This window comes from Rhinopithecus roxellana, chromosome 16 (genome assembly GCF_007565055.1).
Source record: "Rhinopithecus roxellana isolate Shanxi Qingling chromosome 16, ASM756505v1, whole genome shotgun sequence".
Classification (NCBI taxonomy): Eukaryota; Metazoa; Chordata; class Mammalia; order Primates; family Cercopithecidae; genus Rhinopithecus; species Rhinopithecus roxellana.
Genome location: NC_044564.1, coordinates 71,305,188 through 71,321,747, shown reverse-complemented (window position 1 = coordinate 71,321,747; position 16,560 = coordinate 71,305,188). Strand labels below are relative to the sequence as shown.

Here is a 16,560-nt window from a genome sequence, read left to right as displayed (position 1 = left end):
TGTATAACTTTCATAAGTAAAACAGAGACCATTCACAAATCATAAAGCATCCTAGTTTAAAAGAAAAATTGTCCTATGTGTCTAGCACACCCAAAAAAAGTTTTAAGAAAAAATTTCAATAGACTAAGAAAAAATAGTCTATATTTACTGACAACCTACAAGTCTAGTATGCACTAGAATCTACATGGACAAGGTTTTGAAATGACAAGTCTTAAGACAAATAATTGATACTATCTTCACACCCCTCAGTGGAGGTCATTTCAGTAGAAAGAGCCAGAAGTGGCGACGTGATCCTAGACATGCTCTTTTTTTTCTCCCTGGGACCCATTTCCTTATCTGTAAAACGAAAAGCCTGGACGAGACGATTTCTAAGGCCTCATTCATGACTTAAATTTAGGAGTACATGATTTTCCTGAAGTTTCTGTTATTCCTCATTAGCACAATTTACTTTGGCCAAAAGCCCCTGGAACAGGTCACAGTTAGGAAGCCAATTTGAATGAAATTCCATTATAAAGAAATTAAAGGGCATTGAACCCTCAAAATACAAATTTATCTTTTAAATAGGAAAGCCATTCATCATCAAGGCACAGGAAATCATTGATCAAGCTGCCAACTTTCAGACTGGAATGAACAGGAATTATAGCTCTGAACCTCTACCAGAGGAAAAAATACATGTGGGAAAGGCTCCAGGCAGCTAATCCTCAGGAGAGGCATGTTTTTCTCCTGGCCTCGGCTGGTGTTCTTCATCTACTGGAGGAAAGGCCGCCCGCTCCAGCCTCAGGGTGACGGTCCACAGCCATCACGTGCAGGGCCCTTGGGGACCCACAAGAACTCTTCCACTGGGTTTGACACATGCCAAGGCAATTTGGCCTTTTCGTTAGGATAAACACATAATCAGAAATGTCCAGAGTGCATCACCTCTCTGTACCCAGTGGTTTAAGAACTAGGCACAGGTCAGAGAGGGCAACAGAGTGATTCAAGGCATAGGTGTTCAGTGAGACCGATATGCATTCAAATCCTGCTTGCATTGCTTAGCAGCTGTGAGACCTTTGGCAAGTAACTCAACTCTTTGAGCCTTTCCCACATAAAAATTAAGACGCTCTGCCTCACAGTGTTCTTGTAAGCATTAACACAGTGCCTGGTACATGTTATGTGCTAATAAAATGCATTATTACTATTATCCTTACCATCATTTTAAAAATAAACACTACTTTAAATAATATTATTGTTGTTGATATCATACTCTCAGGGAAAATGTGACTGAGCTGCTGTTGCAATCACCAAAAGCTCCACAGAGTACTGCCAAATGGTTTAAAGGCAGTAAGCTTAAAAAAAATGGGTTTTTGTTGTTGTTGTTGTTGTTTTGTTTTTGTTTTTAGACAGAGTCTCACTCTGCTACCCAGGCTAGAGAGCAGTGGCACGATCTCAGCTCACTGAAACCTCCGCCTCCTGGGTTCAAGCGATTCTCCTGCCTCAGCCTCCCAAGTAGCTGGGATTACAGGCGCCCGCCACCACACTAAGCTAAATTTTGTATTTTTAGTAGAGATGGGGTTTCACCATGCTGGCCAGGCTAGTCTCAAACTCCTGACCTCAGCCTCCCAAAGTGCTGAGATTACAGGCATGAGCCACTGCAGCCAGCTGCAAAACATGCTTTCTTTAGAGAGGTCATCTGCAGACGCCTCCCCATGTCAGGTCCAGAAGGTGTACAGGAATGTGCAGGCCAACAAGGACATCCTGTGAACACAAACAGCCGGGAGAAGTAAACAGAGGCCATGTGGCCAGCAGAAAGACAGCCAGCCAGCCCAGCACACCCCAGAGTCAACAGAGGCCCTGGGTACAAGAGAGCTAGAAATATCCAGGAGTAAGAGGCCTCAGCAGGGTGTTTTTCTAAACTGTGATTGATGACAGCCTCTGGTCCTATTTCAACTTTCCAGCCCATTAGGGTCTCACACTGAAACACAAGGTCAGGAAACCCTTAGCACCACTGCTTCCTGTATTCTGTAATCCAAAATCGAATAACTCAGTACCATCATCAAAATATTTTCATAGTAAAGCTGCTACTATTATCACTAACTACCCTTTAAAACAGTGGTTTTCAAGCCTATATCCTGTGTCCTTTTTTACCAAAGTAAAACTTTGTTTTCAGGCTTGAAAACTACTATCATTGGCTTTTTTACTAAAGTAAAAAGGAACACAGGGTATAGGCTTGAAAACAACTATCACTGGCTACCCTTTAAAGCAGTGGTAATTTCATTTCTGAAATGAAATAAAATTTATAGATGATAAAACCTCCCATCATAATGACCACCAAAAACATGTCCACAAGATTTCTAAATGTCGCATAGAATTGTAAATGTCCCTGGTTAAGATCTACTGCTATAAGCTACCAAAACTTAATCTATTTAGAACAGCCAGCCCTTGATAGTCACAGCACTATAGCATTTGGTCATGAAAGGGACCTCAGAGGGGTAGTCCAACCCTGTTATTTCATAACTAAAGCACTAAGGCCCAGAGAGTTTAAGATTCCAGCCTCAAGTCATCCAGCAAGAATGCTAGCAGGGCAGGCAGATCCCAGACTGCTCCCTTGCTATTCAAGATTCGAAAAATAAAGTAGATTAAAGTGAAGGCTGGGGCCGGGCGCGGTGGCTCAAGCCTGTAATCCCAGCACTTTGGGAGGCCGAGACGGGCGGATCACAAGGTCAGGAGATCGAGACCATCCTGGCTAACCCGGTGAAACCCCGTCTCTACTAAAAAAATATAAAAAATTAGCCGGGCGAGGTGGCGGGCGCTTGTAGTCCCAGCTACTCGGGAGGCTGAGGCAGGAGAATGGCATAAACCCGGCAGGCGGAGCTTGCAGTGAGCTGAGATCCGGCCACTGCACTCCAGCCTGGGCGACAGAGCCAGACTCCGTCTCAAAAAAAAAAAAAAAAAAAAAAAAAAAAAAAAAAAAAAAAAAAAAAGTGAAGGCTGTCCTGATATTTTCTAAAGATAAAATCATAAAAACTACAGAAGAACAAATTATTTAAGAAGTGGATACAAGGTTGGGCACAGTGGCTCATGCCTGTTATCCCAGCACTTTGGGAGGCCAAGGTGGGAGGATCTCTTGAGCCCAGGAGTTTGAGACCAGCCTGGGCAACACAATAAAACCTTGTCTCTACAAAAAAAAAAAAAAAAAAAAAATTAGCCAGGTGCAGTGACAGGCAGTTGTGGTCCCAGTCACTTGGGAGGCTGAGGCAGGAGGATCACGTGAGCACAGGAGCCAGAGGTTGCAGTGAGCTGTGATTGTGCCACTGCACTTCAGCCTGGGCAACAGAATGAGATTCTGTCTCCAAAAAACAAAACAAAACAAAATAGATACAATTAGCCTATAATAGTTCCTTGTTCTCATTTTTTTCTCAAAATAAAAATATCTAAAAATTATTAATAACCATGAGCAATTGAGTATATGTCCTGAAGAGTCTCAGGACATTCTAGGCAAGATGAAAGTACATTTTTTTTCTATAAACCCAACATTTATATCCTATTGACATAATGAACATTAATAATTTCCCTATATAAAATATGTGCAACTATTATATATCAATAAAAAATTCAGGCCAGGCGCAGTGGCTCATGCCTGTAATTCCAGCACTTTGTGAGGCCAAGGCAAGCAGATCACTTGAGGTCAGGAGTTCAAGACCAGCCTGGCCAATCTGGTGAAACCCTGTCTCTACTAAAAATACAAAAATTAGCTGGGCGTGGTGACAGGTGCCTGTAATTCTAGCTACTTGGGAGACTGAGGCAGGAGAATCACTTGAACCCAGGAGGCAGAGGTTTCAGTGAGCCAAGATCACACCACTGCTCTTTAGCCTGGGCGACAGAGCAAGACTTCATCTCAAAAACAAACAAACAAACAAAAAACAGAAAAAAAAAAAAAAAAGAACCACTTGTCCATAAGCCATTCATAATAACCACCAGAACCTATTGAGTCTTTACTCTGTGTGAGCCACTGTACCTTATGTAATTTTCTCATGTATTTCTGACCGCATCAGGAAGATACTTTTGTCATCTCCACTATATGGACAAGCAAAATGGGGTCCCAGAGCCTTTTTTTTTTTTTAAGTGAATTGTTATTCAAAGCTATGTTGTCTAATCCAAACTCAGCCACCACACTCTACTGTCTCTTCTCCAAAAATCTCACATTAAAACTATTTTTAATGTGTGTTTAGAATATTCCAGCTAAGGCCAGATGTGGTGGCTCACGCCTGTAATCCCAGCACTTTGGGAGGCCAATGCGGGCAGATCACCTGAGGTGAGGAGTTCAAGACCAGCCTGACCAACACGGCAAAACCCCGTCTCTACTAAAAATACAAAAATCAGCCACATGTGGTGGCATGCCCCTAGAATCCCAGCGACTCAGGAGGCTGACGCAGGAGAATCGCTTGAACCTGGGAGGCAAAGGTTACAGTGAGCCGAGATCGTACTACTGCACTCCAACCTGGGCAATAAGAGTGAAACTCTTGTCTCAAAAAAAAAGAAAGAAACAAAAAAGAATATTCCAGCAAAGTCTAGATCAAGAAGAAAAGAAAAACATAAAGAAAAAGAAAAGAAAAGAAAAAAGGAAGGAAGGAAGGGAGGGAGGGAGGGAGGGCCAGGCAGGCAGGTAGACAGGAGAGAGAGAGGGAAGGGAGGGAAGGGAGAAAGAAAGAAAAGGAGATAATTTGTTTACTATTTGGTAAGTTCAGGCAGATAAACTGGAAATCCTTGATCTATAGAAATCCTGATTTTGACATGATTTTTTTGGTTTGGTCTGCCACTTCCACTGCAGAGCTGCCACCTGTCCCATGTCATGGGGAGTGAAGTACATGCAAAGGGGCTTGGCCTTTTTGCCCTCCCTGGTCACTGGAAAATTGAAGATGTGCAAATAGAGTTGAAATCTTTACTTTTTCCTTAACATGCACCTTTTATTTCTTTGCTCATTAAAATTTTCAATGTCCATTATCTCCATCAATTTGTACGCATATCTCAGAAATGCTAGGCAGAACTCTCCTCTCCATGCCCCAGGCAGTCAGGAAAGCTAACTTTGAGCCCTCTCTATGTTGCTTAGTATTATGCTAAGTGCCCTACAGGATCGTCTCAAAGATGAACACTATTATGTACTTAATTTTACAGATAGGGAAATAGAAAGAGTCAAGACAAGTCATACAGTTCACAAGTTGTAAAGCTAGGATTCAACCCGGATCGTTTCCAAAGCCAGGGATATATACACATATGGTATCCAGTGCCTCCAGAGGAGGACAGAGTGGCTATATCATCACATCTTCCCCAGAGAAATGCTGCAGGCTGCTGGTGATGAAAAACTCCCCTACAGTCACAGACAACTCTGCCTCACAATGTGTTTTCATTATTTTTTTCTATTTTTTTAAAATGCGGTTTCACTGTGTTGCCCAGGCTGGGCTCAAGATCCTGGGCTCAAGAAATCTTCCTGCCTCAGCTTCCTGAGTGGCTGGGACTACAGGTGTGCACCACCTCAACAGGCTCTGTTTTCATTATTAAAGTTGGTAAGCTTTAACTACCAATGTCATCACCCTATTTTCTTCTTTCCTGCTCAAACAACATTCCTCCTACCTCCAAGAACCCAGAAAAGAAAAGAAAAAAAAGTTTTCTATAAGTAATACATTAAAAACTGTCTCTTGGAATTTCAATCCAGGCCTCCAGAATGCCACAAACACATACACAACACCTTTATTTCCATTTCTTCAATTTCTTACTCAGACTTGAAAAATAAGTTATCTGAGAAAAGTGATTCCTCAGCTCTCAATGTAACGTACACCAGGTTTAGAGAAAGCATGGTGGTGACCGGTGGGTACCTTTGAAGACAGAAGGAAAAGTCAAAGGGTAAATGGCTTGTTTCTCAGGCAGAGTCAAAAGGTCCCTACCTACAGAACCACCTCATGACCCTACCTGGTGCCCTCTACCTCCACCTGCATCCTTAACCCCTTCCTTGCCTCCCAAGGCTTCTCTTAAAAAGTTGAACAAGGAAACTAAACATGACTGGAAACTGGTGACAGCATAAACCAACCTGGCCACATTTGAAAGCATATTTTCCCTGCTGATTAGAAGGCCTCACCAAGATGGAGAACCACTTTTCATCTGAGATGAGGGACTTCTACTTGTCAACAGCCCTTTCTCTGTCTCTCACTCCCTTGCCCTCTTTCTCTCTCTCTCTTTCTCCGCCTCCCACCCCCGCCCTTTCACTCTCTCACTTTTATTTTCTGATAAGTAACCTTCTTGAGAGTACTTCTATCTGCTAGTGGACACTCAGAGATAATACTATTCAATTCAAATCCTGCTTCCCAGAATAAGATTGTACAGCGAATCTAATTAAAGTATGTTTTCTCCCTATCTCATTTTAAAATAAATATTTAGTATTTAAAATTAGGCCATGGCCAAGTGCGGAGGCTCACACCTATAATCCCAGCACTTTGGGAGGCCAAGAGGGGAAGATCACTTGAACCCAGGAGTTTGAGACCAGCCTGGGCAACATGACGAGACCTTGTCTCTATTTTAAAAAAAAAAAAAATTAGGCCAGGTGCAGTGGTTCACATCTGTAGTCCCAGCACTTTCGTAGGGCGAGGTGGGCAGATTGCTTGAGCCCAGGAGTTTAAGACCAGCCTGGGCAACATAACAAGGCCCCTTCTCTATAAAAAATACAAAAATTAGCCAGGCATGGTGGCGTGCACCTGTAGTCCCAGTTCCTGGGGAGGCTGAGGTGGGAGGATCACCTGACCCTGGAGAGGTTGAGGTGGCATTTAGCCAAGACAGCTCCACTGCACTGCAGCCTAGGCACAGAGTCAGATGAAAGAAAAGAAAGAAAAGAAGGAAGGAAGGAAGGAAGGAAGAAAGGAAGGAAGGAAGGAAGGAAGGAAGGAAGGAAGGAAGGAAGGAAGGAAGGGAGGGAGGGAGGGAGGGAGGGAGGGAGGGAGGGAGGGAGGGAGGGAGGGAGGGGAGGGAAAGGAAGGGGAGGGAAGGAAGGGAAGGAGGGGACGGAGGGGAAGGGAAAGAAGGAAAGGAAGGAAAAGAAGGAAAGGAAAAAAGGAAAGAGAGAAAGAAAGGGAGAAAGGGAGAAAAGGAGAAAGAGAGAAAGAGAGAAAGAAAGAGGAAGGAAAGAAAGAAAAAGAGAAAGAGAGAAAGAGAGAGAGAGAAAGCAAGAAAGCAAGCAAGAAAGATTAATGTGTTAATTTTGCAAAAAAAAAAAAAAAAAGTCAACCAGTTCAGATGAAAAGTAAAAGTGGCTGTTCCTCTCTGCTGCAACGCCCAAGAACAGCCAATGGCTGTAGTTAGGTGTCCTCACCTCCCAGGCATTTTTGTGCTAATACAAAAACATACTCAGAAAGAGTTTAGTTCATTCATTCTAAAATTAGGATATCACATATACAATTATATAATGTGCCCCTTGCAGCCAGCATTTTTCATAGACACTTCTCCATTTCAGTCCACAGATAGCAGCCTTAGTTCTCAGCAGCTGTACAGCTCCTGTTCCTTTTCATAGTGCCAGTAAAACTGTAATGAATTATTTTCTTTTCCTGATATAACTCTTCCATGGGCACATACCGTTTGCTTCACTGAATCCATAGTTTTAGACTATTTAGCCATATATGTATATTTTGACAAAACAGTGTTCTACAGAAAATGTGGGTAATATGTTCCACGAGCATTTCTTATCTTTATTGGGCCGAATCTCCTCTGTGCCTCTAGATAGTAACAAACCTCACATAGCTCCTCAGAAAGACTTTCTCTGACCAAACTCTAAATCAGCAAATTAAGTCACCACTATACCCTTATCAGCTTCACTTTTCATCACAGTACCTGACATATCCTAACATTACATTATTTACTTGCTTGCTTGTTGATTTGTAATCTCCCCAACTTCAGTGTAAGCTCATTAGACTCTGCTGTTTTGTTTACCTGTGATATTCCAGTGCCTAGAAAAATGCATAGTAAAATACAAGTGTTGAAAAATATTTACTGGATGAATACCTGTATAACCCTAACACAATGGCTATTAAAATGCATCCCTTCCTGAAATTCTGGGTTTCCAATTTGAACATATATACAGTATATGAGTGTGTGTGTGTAAGCACACACACACACAGGTGCACAGCTCTCATCGGAAGCAAAAAAAAAAAAAGACAACTTGAAAACTACAGTATCTGTAGCTCCAAGAACCAGTTCATCAGTCTGGATTCTACTTCAGATGTATGAAACTGGTAGAGTTAGATTAGTCTCAAATAAATGTTCTAGCAGAAAATCAAAGAGTATTGAATTCAGTAATGCCGCCTCCACTGAAGGTCTTTCCACTCTTGCTCATATCAAACAAGGGCACTATTTGACTTTTGTCCCTAATGTTATATCAGTTCTTCCCCAAGCATTATTAAAATTCCCTCTTTAATCTGTCAGTTTACTTATATTGTCAGATCATAAAAACAATCAATAGATATTGAACAAGAATATGATAAGCTCATCACTAGGCTGAGTTCAATCATGTGCTATTTTTCTTCATATATACGTTGTTATATTGGGTACTACACCTAGTGGTAAATGCAAAAATGTTTAGTGCAAGCTTACCGGTCATTCCGAAAGATCTTTGGTAGATACCTTCTGGGGAACCACATGGCCAAAGCACACATCAGAACCCAAAGGATTGCAAGTTCATCAAGCATCTGACCCAGGAAACTAAGGGTTGCATGGAAGTAGACAGATCCAATTCCTAGAATCAATTACAACCAATAAAAAAAGGTCACCACAGAAGAGACACAAATTCAATACACTGCTTAAGGATAGTCCTTTCACCAATAGTTATCACAGTCACCAGATCACTCTCTCCCTCTGAAAAAAGAAACTGAAGAAAGAAACTCACACCACCCAGGCACGCACACCTCAAGTCTAGAAAGAGGATTTCAACTAGGGCCCAAATATCAGCACATCAGAACTTTAACAACTCCACAGTGAAACACATTCTGTCTTCATCCACTGAGCCTTTCTGGGAAGAGGCAGTAAATAAAATTCAACAGTCCCTCACTGTTAAGAATTCCCAGCCTGCCTGTCGGAGGAAATGGAAATGACACAAGTATTTCACAAAACAATGAGGGATCAAACATCTACATTTTCTTCTTTAATTTTAGTCCATTAGAAACCAGTCTCCCCAGAGATCAATTGTTTCATAAGACTTTCTTCAGACGTTCAGAAAATTGCACTGGCATAGCCCCAATAGCTACTACACAAATGAAGTCTCAAACGCACGCAAGTGATAGTAATGCCAAGCTTGTTATCAAGCCTGCATTCAAGAGTCCTTTTGCCATCACGTAAGTGGGAAAAAAAGTTTGCTAAGACCTCAGAGTGACTTTAGTTTACAAAACATTATGTTCAAAGGGGACAGGAAGTGTGTGGGATTCCTTCTACCCTCCCAACACCCTGTTAAGTCCGTGTTCCCAAACGACTCCACTTACCCACTACAACTAAAAGAGTCCAGATTAAGTAGATGCCGCTGTTGAAGCATGTTGCATACTGACGAAACAAGCACATGCAGATGGGCGGTAAAATGAAAAATAAGACATTGCTGATCTGCAGGAAAAAAATGTAAGACAGAAAGATGAGAATTAAGTAAAAAAGGCAAAAAATAAAGTGGCCTCTTCCAAGTATGTCCTTGCAAACTGGGATAAACATGGTCATATATCTTGTTTAAGCTCTTGCACGTTTTTTCTTTCTTTTTTCTTTGAGATGGAGTCTCATTCTGTCACCCAGGCTGGAAGGCTGAAGTGCAGCGGCACAATCTCGGCTCACTGCAACCTCTACCTCCCGAGTTCAAGCAATTCTCCTGCCTCAGCCTCCCGAGTAGCTAGGACTACAGGCACCCACCACCATGCCTGGCTAATTTTTGTATTTTTAGTAAGACAAGGTTTCACCATGTTGGCCAGGCTGGTCTTGAACTCCTGACCTCAGGTGATCTGCCTGCCTCAGCCTCCCAACATGCTGGGATTGCAGGTATGAGCCACCACACCCAGCCTCTTACACTTTTTTTGACTATAGATACACAATCAGGAGAACTTAAAACTTTTAAAATGACCATTTAAGGGGCTCCCCGCTGCTTCTTTGATCATAGGAGCAGCTATAAAAGCACTGCAGTCTATGAAAGCTGCCCAAGCTCCTCTTGATTCAATGAACCAGTAATTCTCATTGCAACGTTAATTATGAATCATTCTAATTTACTTGCACTTACTTTTTTTTCATAATCTTTTTTTAAGAGACTTGGTCTAGCTATGCTGTCCAGGCTGGGCTGAAGTGATCCTCCCACCACAGCCTCCCGAGTAGCTGGGACTAGGCACATGCCACCATCCCTGGCTGTGTTTACTTTTTTTTTTTTTTTTGAGACAGAGTTTGTTTCTTACAGCCCAGGCTGGAGCTCTTTGGCACGATCTCAGCTCATTGCAACCTCCGCCTCCCGGATTCAAGCAATTATTCTGCCTCAGCCTCCTGAGTAGCTGGGATTACAGGCACTCACCACCACACCCAGCTAATTTTTGTATTTTTAGTAGAGACGGGGTTTCACCATGTTGGCCAGGCTGGTCTTGAACTCCTGACCTCAGGTGATCCACTCGCCTCAGTCCTCCCAAAGCACTGGGATTATAGGCATGAGCCACTATGCCCACCCGCATTTGCGTTTTTAAAGATAAAGTCTGTATTAAATAAAGGTAAAAAAAAAAAAAAAGTTTAATGAAGGCATCAAAAAGACTAGACATTGTCCAGCTCCCAGTAATCCTCCCCAGCCAGGCTAGCCCTTTCCCCTGGGCCTACACAAAGTGAGGACTCTTTCTAGTTTCCCCCTTAGTCGCCCTTTGTCAGCTTTCTCATCCTAACCAAAACCTATTTTTTTTTTTTTTTTTTTTTTGAGACGGAGTCTTGCTCTGTCGCCCAGGCTGGAGTGCAGTGGCCGGATCTCAGCTCACTGCAAGCTCCGCCTCCCGGGTTTACGCCATTCTCCTGCCTCAGCCTCCCAAGTAGCTGGGACTACAGGCGCCCGCCACCTCGTCTGGCTAGTTTTTTGTATTTTTTAGTAGAGACAGGGTTTCACCATGTTAGCCAGGATGGTCTCGATCTCCTGACCTCGTGATCCGCCCATCTCGGCCTCCCAAAGTACTGGGATTACAGGCTTGAGCCACCGCGCCCGGCCCCAAAACCTATTTTTAAGTAAAGATTATATTCGAAAGTTTCTTCCCAGCTTTAAAATGATATCATTTTATCTTGCAGACTTTGGTATGGATTTAAGCCTCTCTGTTATGTCTCCATGGGCATTCAACTTTTTAAAAATTTTAATAATCTATCTTATTTAAGGCAGTGTACTCAAAATATTGTCATTTGAACATGTAATCACTATTAAATATCATTAATGACATAGTTTCCTTTTTTTTTTTTTCTTAGAGACAGGGTATTACTCTGTCAACCAGGCTAGAGTGCAGTGGCAGGATCAGCTCGCTGCAGCCTCCAACTTCCAGGCTTAAGGGAGCCTCCTGTCTCAGCCTCTTGAATAGCTAGGATTACAGGCATGCACCACCATGCCTGACTTTATTTATTATTATTACTTTTTTTTTGGTAGAGATGGGGTTCTCACTATGTTGCCCAGGCTGATCTCACACTCCTGGCCTCAAGCAATCCTCCTGCCTCAGCCTCCCAAAATGCTGGGATTATAGGCATGAGTCACCGCACCCAGTCTAGTTTATCACTGCGCCCAGCCTAATTTATGTTATTTTGTTCACACGAAAGCCTTGAAGATCAGTGTAAATTTCACAAGCCTCAGTTTGGGCTAGACACATTTCCTGTGCTCAACAGTCAGCTACATGTGGCCAGTGACGGTCATACTGGAACCTCCTCCCTAATTTTTTTTTTTTTTTTTTTTGAGACGGAGTCTCACTCTGTTGCCCAGGCTGGAGTGCGGCGGCACATCTCAGCTCACTGCAAGCTCCGCCTCCCAGGTTCATGCCATTCTCCTGCCTCAGCCTTCCGAGTAGCTGGGACTACAGGTGCCTGCCACCACGCCCGGCTAATTTTTTTTTGTATTTTTAGTAGAGACGGGGTTTCACCATGTTAGCCAGGATGGTCTCGATCTCCTGACCTCGTGATCTGCCCGCCTTGGCCTCCCAAAGTGCTGGGATGACAGGCGTGAGCCACCACGTCCGGCCCTCATCCCTAATTTTTGTAACTTACTTTTTGTTTGGTTGATTTTGAGGTTTTTTGTTTCACAGACTCATAGCCTTTTTTTTTTTTTTTTCTGAACTTTAAAAAATTGAGGTGAAATTCACATACCATAAAGCTAACCATTTTAAAGTGTACAATTCAGTGGCATTTAGTACATTCATAATGGGCAACCATCACCTCTATCTAGTTCCAAAATGTTTCCATCACCCCAAAAAGAAACACTATTCACATTAAGCAGTCACTCCTCATTTCTTCCTCCCTCAGCCCCTGGCAACCACCAATCTGCCTTTTGTCTCTATGATTTTACCTGTTCTAAATATTTCACATAACATAAGTGGAATCACACAATATATGACCTTTTGTATCTAGCTTATTTTTTCACTTAGCATAATGTTTTTAAGGTTCATCCATATTACAGCATGTACCAGTACCTTATTCTTCTTTATGGCTGAATAACATTCCATTGAAAGGATATACTACATTTAGTTTATCTATTCATACATTAATGGTTGCTGGGTACTATGATCTGAAAGTGTCACCCCCATACACAAAATTCATATGTTAAAACTTAATCGGCCGGGCGCGGTGGCTCAAGCCTGTAATCCCAGCACTTTGGGAGGCCGAGACGGGCGGATCATGAGGTCAGGAGATCGAGACCATCCTGGCTAACATGGTGAAACCCCGTCTTTACTAAAAAAATACAAAAATCTAGCCGGGCGAGGTGGCGGGCGCCTGTAGTCCCAGCTACTCCGGAGGCTGAGGCAGGAGAATGGCGTAAACCCGGGAGGTGGAGCTTGCAGTGAGCTGAGATCCGGCCACTGCACTCCAGCCCAGGCGACAGAGCGAGACTCCGTCTCAAAAAAAAAAAAAAAAAAAAAAAACTTAATCATCAATGTGACAGTATCATTATTTGCCACATAATGACATTTCAGTCAACGATGAGCCACATATATGACAGTGGACCCATATTATAACGGAGCTTTAATGCCACATTTTTCCAGGTTTAGATAGGCTTAAATACACAAATATTTACTGTTGTGTTACAGTTGCCTACAGTGTCCAGTACAGTAACATGTTGTACAGGTTTATAGCCTATGAGCAATAGGCCATACCACATAGCCTGGGTGTGTACAAAGCTATACCATCTAGGTTTGTGTAAGTATGGTCTATAATGTTATAGAATGACAAAATCTCCTGACAATACATTTCTCAGAACGTATCCCCAGCACACAACTGTACTAAGAGGTGAGGCATTTGGAGGTGTTAAATTGGATTAGTGCTCTTCTAACAGAGGTCTGATGGAGGTATTCACCCTTCCTACCATATGAGTGTAGCATATACTCCGTCTTTGAAGCAGGGAGCCCTTGCCAGACCCCCAACCTGCTGGCACCTTGATCTTGGACCTTCCAGCCTCTAGAACTGTAAGAAATGAATTTTTGTTATTATAAATTACCCAGTCTAAGATCCTTTGTTATAGCAGCATGAACGGACTAAGGCACTGGCTGGTGTACTAATTCCATTTTTAACTTTTTAAGGAACCACCAAACATTTTCCCACAGCAGCATTTTATGTTCCCATCAGTAATATACAGTGTTCCAATTTCTCACATCCTTGCCAACACTTGTTATATTCTTTTGTTTTTAAATTAAGGCCATTTTAGAAGATATGAAGTAGTAGGAACATTCAGCTTTTAAGTCTCATCTCTAATTGTGGAGTGAGGGGCTCCTTGTACAGGACTGAGCATACAAAGGAACTATGTCGAATGTGAAGATGACAGCTAAGTCTACATGAGTAACACCCATCGGGATGGGGTGGGAGGGGTCCTGGACTAAACCCAAACAAAAACCACAGGATAGGGTAGATGAACTCTGCAAAGCCAGGGGCACAGAACTTTCAGAAGAAAAGAGTGGTTATTCATGTTGGACAATACAGAATGGTCACTTAGAGGACGTCTCAAAGAACCATGATGGTGGGCACCTGAACTGAACTGAAGCGAGCAGGGCCAAAAAGCTTTCCCAGACCTACGAAACCACAATGGTATACAACTAAATAGAATACTTCAGTAAACCCCAGAACTTGAGGCATAGGGCAAGTAAGGGCTGGCAACTTCAGGGACCAATGCCTGCCTCTGCCACCATCTGGGGAGGAGAGGGGGTAAGCACGACACATTTTAGAAAGGGGAGAAAGATGGGTGGGAGAGAAATGCAAGTTAAAGGAGGAGAACAAGATCCTTGGACAGAGGCAGAATGGGAGCAGAGCTGTTGCCTTTGGTTAAAATCCAGGTCTGAAATACCTAAGTGGGGCTGTATCATTATGCAGAAAGGGGTACCTTTTTCTAGTTGGCTCGCTTTGTTTTGTTTTGAGACGGAGTCTTACTCTGTCACTAGTCCAGGCTGGAGTGCGATGGCGCGATCTCGGCTCACTGTAATGTCCGCCTCCCGGCTTCACGATTCTCCTGCCCCAGCCTCCAGAGAAGCTGGGATTACAGGCGCCCACCACGCCTGGCTAATTTTTGTATTTTTAGTAGAGATGGAGTCACCACGTTGGCAAGGCTGGTCTTCAACTCCTGATCTCAAGTGATCCGCCCACCTCAGCCTTTAAAAGTGCCAGGATTAGAGGTGTGAGCCCCCAATGCTCGGCCTTTAGTTGGCTCACTTTGTTGTGGATCTTTCTCTCTTTCCCACATAGAAGTGCTATGTGCAACTAGTGACCCTGGGTAAGAATATGGACAAGTTGTCTGAGACGTCCCAGGTAGTATACAGTCTCCAGTCTGAGAAATGTGGCCAATTTTTCTTAGATTAATGAAAAGAAAAAAAGAAAAAGAAAAGAAATGTAGTCAGTTTTCATTTACCAAGAAGCAGGTACAGAGGAATCCGGAAAAAGGTCTAAGTACTATACTGTATAAGCAGTAGGTTTTGTTTTGTTGTTTTGTTTTGTTTTTGAGATGGAGTTTCGCTCTTGTTGCCCAGGCTGGAGTGCAATGGCGCAATCTCGGCTCACTGCAACCTCCACCTCCTGGGTTCAAGCAATTCTCCTGCCTCAGCCTCCCAAGTAGCTGGCATTACAGGCATAAGCCAACATGCCCAGCTAATTTTTTCTATTTTTTTAGTAGAGATGGGGTTTCACCATGTTGGTCAGGCTGGTCTAGAACTGCTGACCTCAGGTGATCCACCCTCCTCAGCCTCCCAAAGTGCTGGGATTACAGGCATAAGCCACTGCGCCCGGCCAGCAGTAGGCTTTGTTCATTGTTATGACCAAAGTCCTTAACTTTTTCTTTTTTTTTTTAATTACACTTTAAGTTCTGGGATATATGTGCAGAACGTGCGGTTTGTTGCACCCATCAACTCATCATCTACATTAGGTATTTCTCCTAATGCTATCCCTCTCCTAGCCCCCCACCCCTTGAAAGGCCCCGGTGTGTGATGTTCCCCTCCCTGTGTCCATGTGATCTCATTGTTCAACTCCCACTTATGAGTGAGAACATATGGTGTTTGGTTTTCTGTTCCTGTGTTAGTTTGCTGAGAATAATGGTTTCCAGTTTCATCCATGTCCCTGCAAAGGACATGAGCTCATCCTTTTTTATGGCTGCATAGTATTCCATGGTGTATATGTGCCACATTTTATCTAGTCTATCACTGATGGGCATTTGGATTGGTTCCAAGTCTTCACTATTGTGAATAGTGCTGCAATAAACATACGTGTGCATGTGTCTTTATAGTAGAATGATTTATAATCCTTTGGATATATGCCCTCTAATGGGATTGCTGGATCAAATAGTATTTCTAGTTCTAGATCCTTGAGGAATCGCCACACTGTCTTCCACAATGGTTGAACTGATTTACACTCCCACCAACAGTGTAAAAGTATTCCTATTTCTCCACATCCTCTCTAGCATCTGTTGTTTCCTTACTTTTTAATGATTGCCATTCTAACTGGCGTGAGATGGTATCTCATTGTGGTTTTGATTTGCATTTCTCTAATGACCAGTGATGATGAACTTTTTTCATATGCTTGTTGGCCACATAAACATCTTCTTTTGAGAAGTGCCTGTTCATATCCTTCGCCCACTTTTTGATGGTTTTTTTTTTTTTTTCTTGTAAATTTGTTTAAGTTCCTTGTAGATTCTGGATATTAGCCCTTTGTCAGATGGATAGATTGCAAAAATTTTCTCCTACTCTGTAGGTTGCCTGTTCACCCTGATGATAGTTTCTTTTGCTGTGCAGGAAGTCTTTAGTTTAATTAGATCTCATTTGTCAATTTTGGCTTTTGTTGCCATTGCTTTTGGTGTTTTAGTCATGAAGTCTTTGCCCATGCCTATGTCCTGAATGG

The 16,560-nt window shown here is 42.7% G+C and overlaps 1 protein-coding gene across 1 annotated transcript in view; it reads right to left on the bottom strand.

Annotated features, from left to right (window-relative positions):
• ACER2 (alkaline ceramidase 2) overlaps positions 1–16,560 on the bottom strand; it is a 41,458-nt gene that overhangs the window by 16,136 nt on the left and 8,762 nt on the right. The window contains exons 2-3 of the mRNA XM_010365709.2: positions 9,489–9,603; positions 8,608–8,749 (exon numbers count right to left, since the gene is read on the bottom strand). Coding sequence (XP_010364011.1) covers positions 8,608–8,749; positions 9,489–9,603 — 257 coding nt within the window. The remainder of the gene's footprint in view (positions 1–8,607; positions 8,750–9,488; positions 9,604–16,560) is intronic.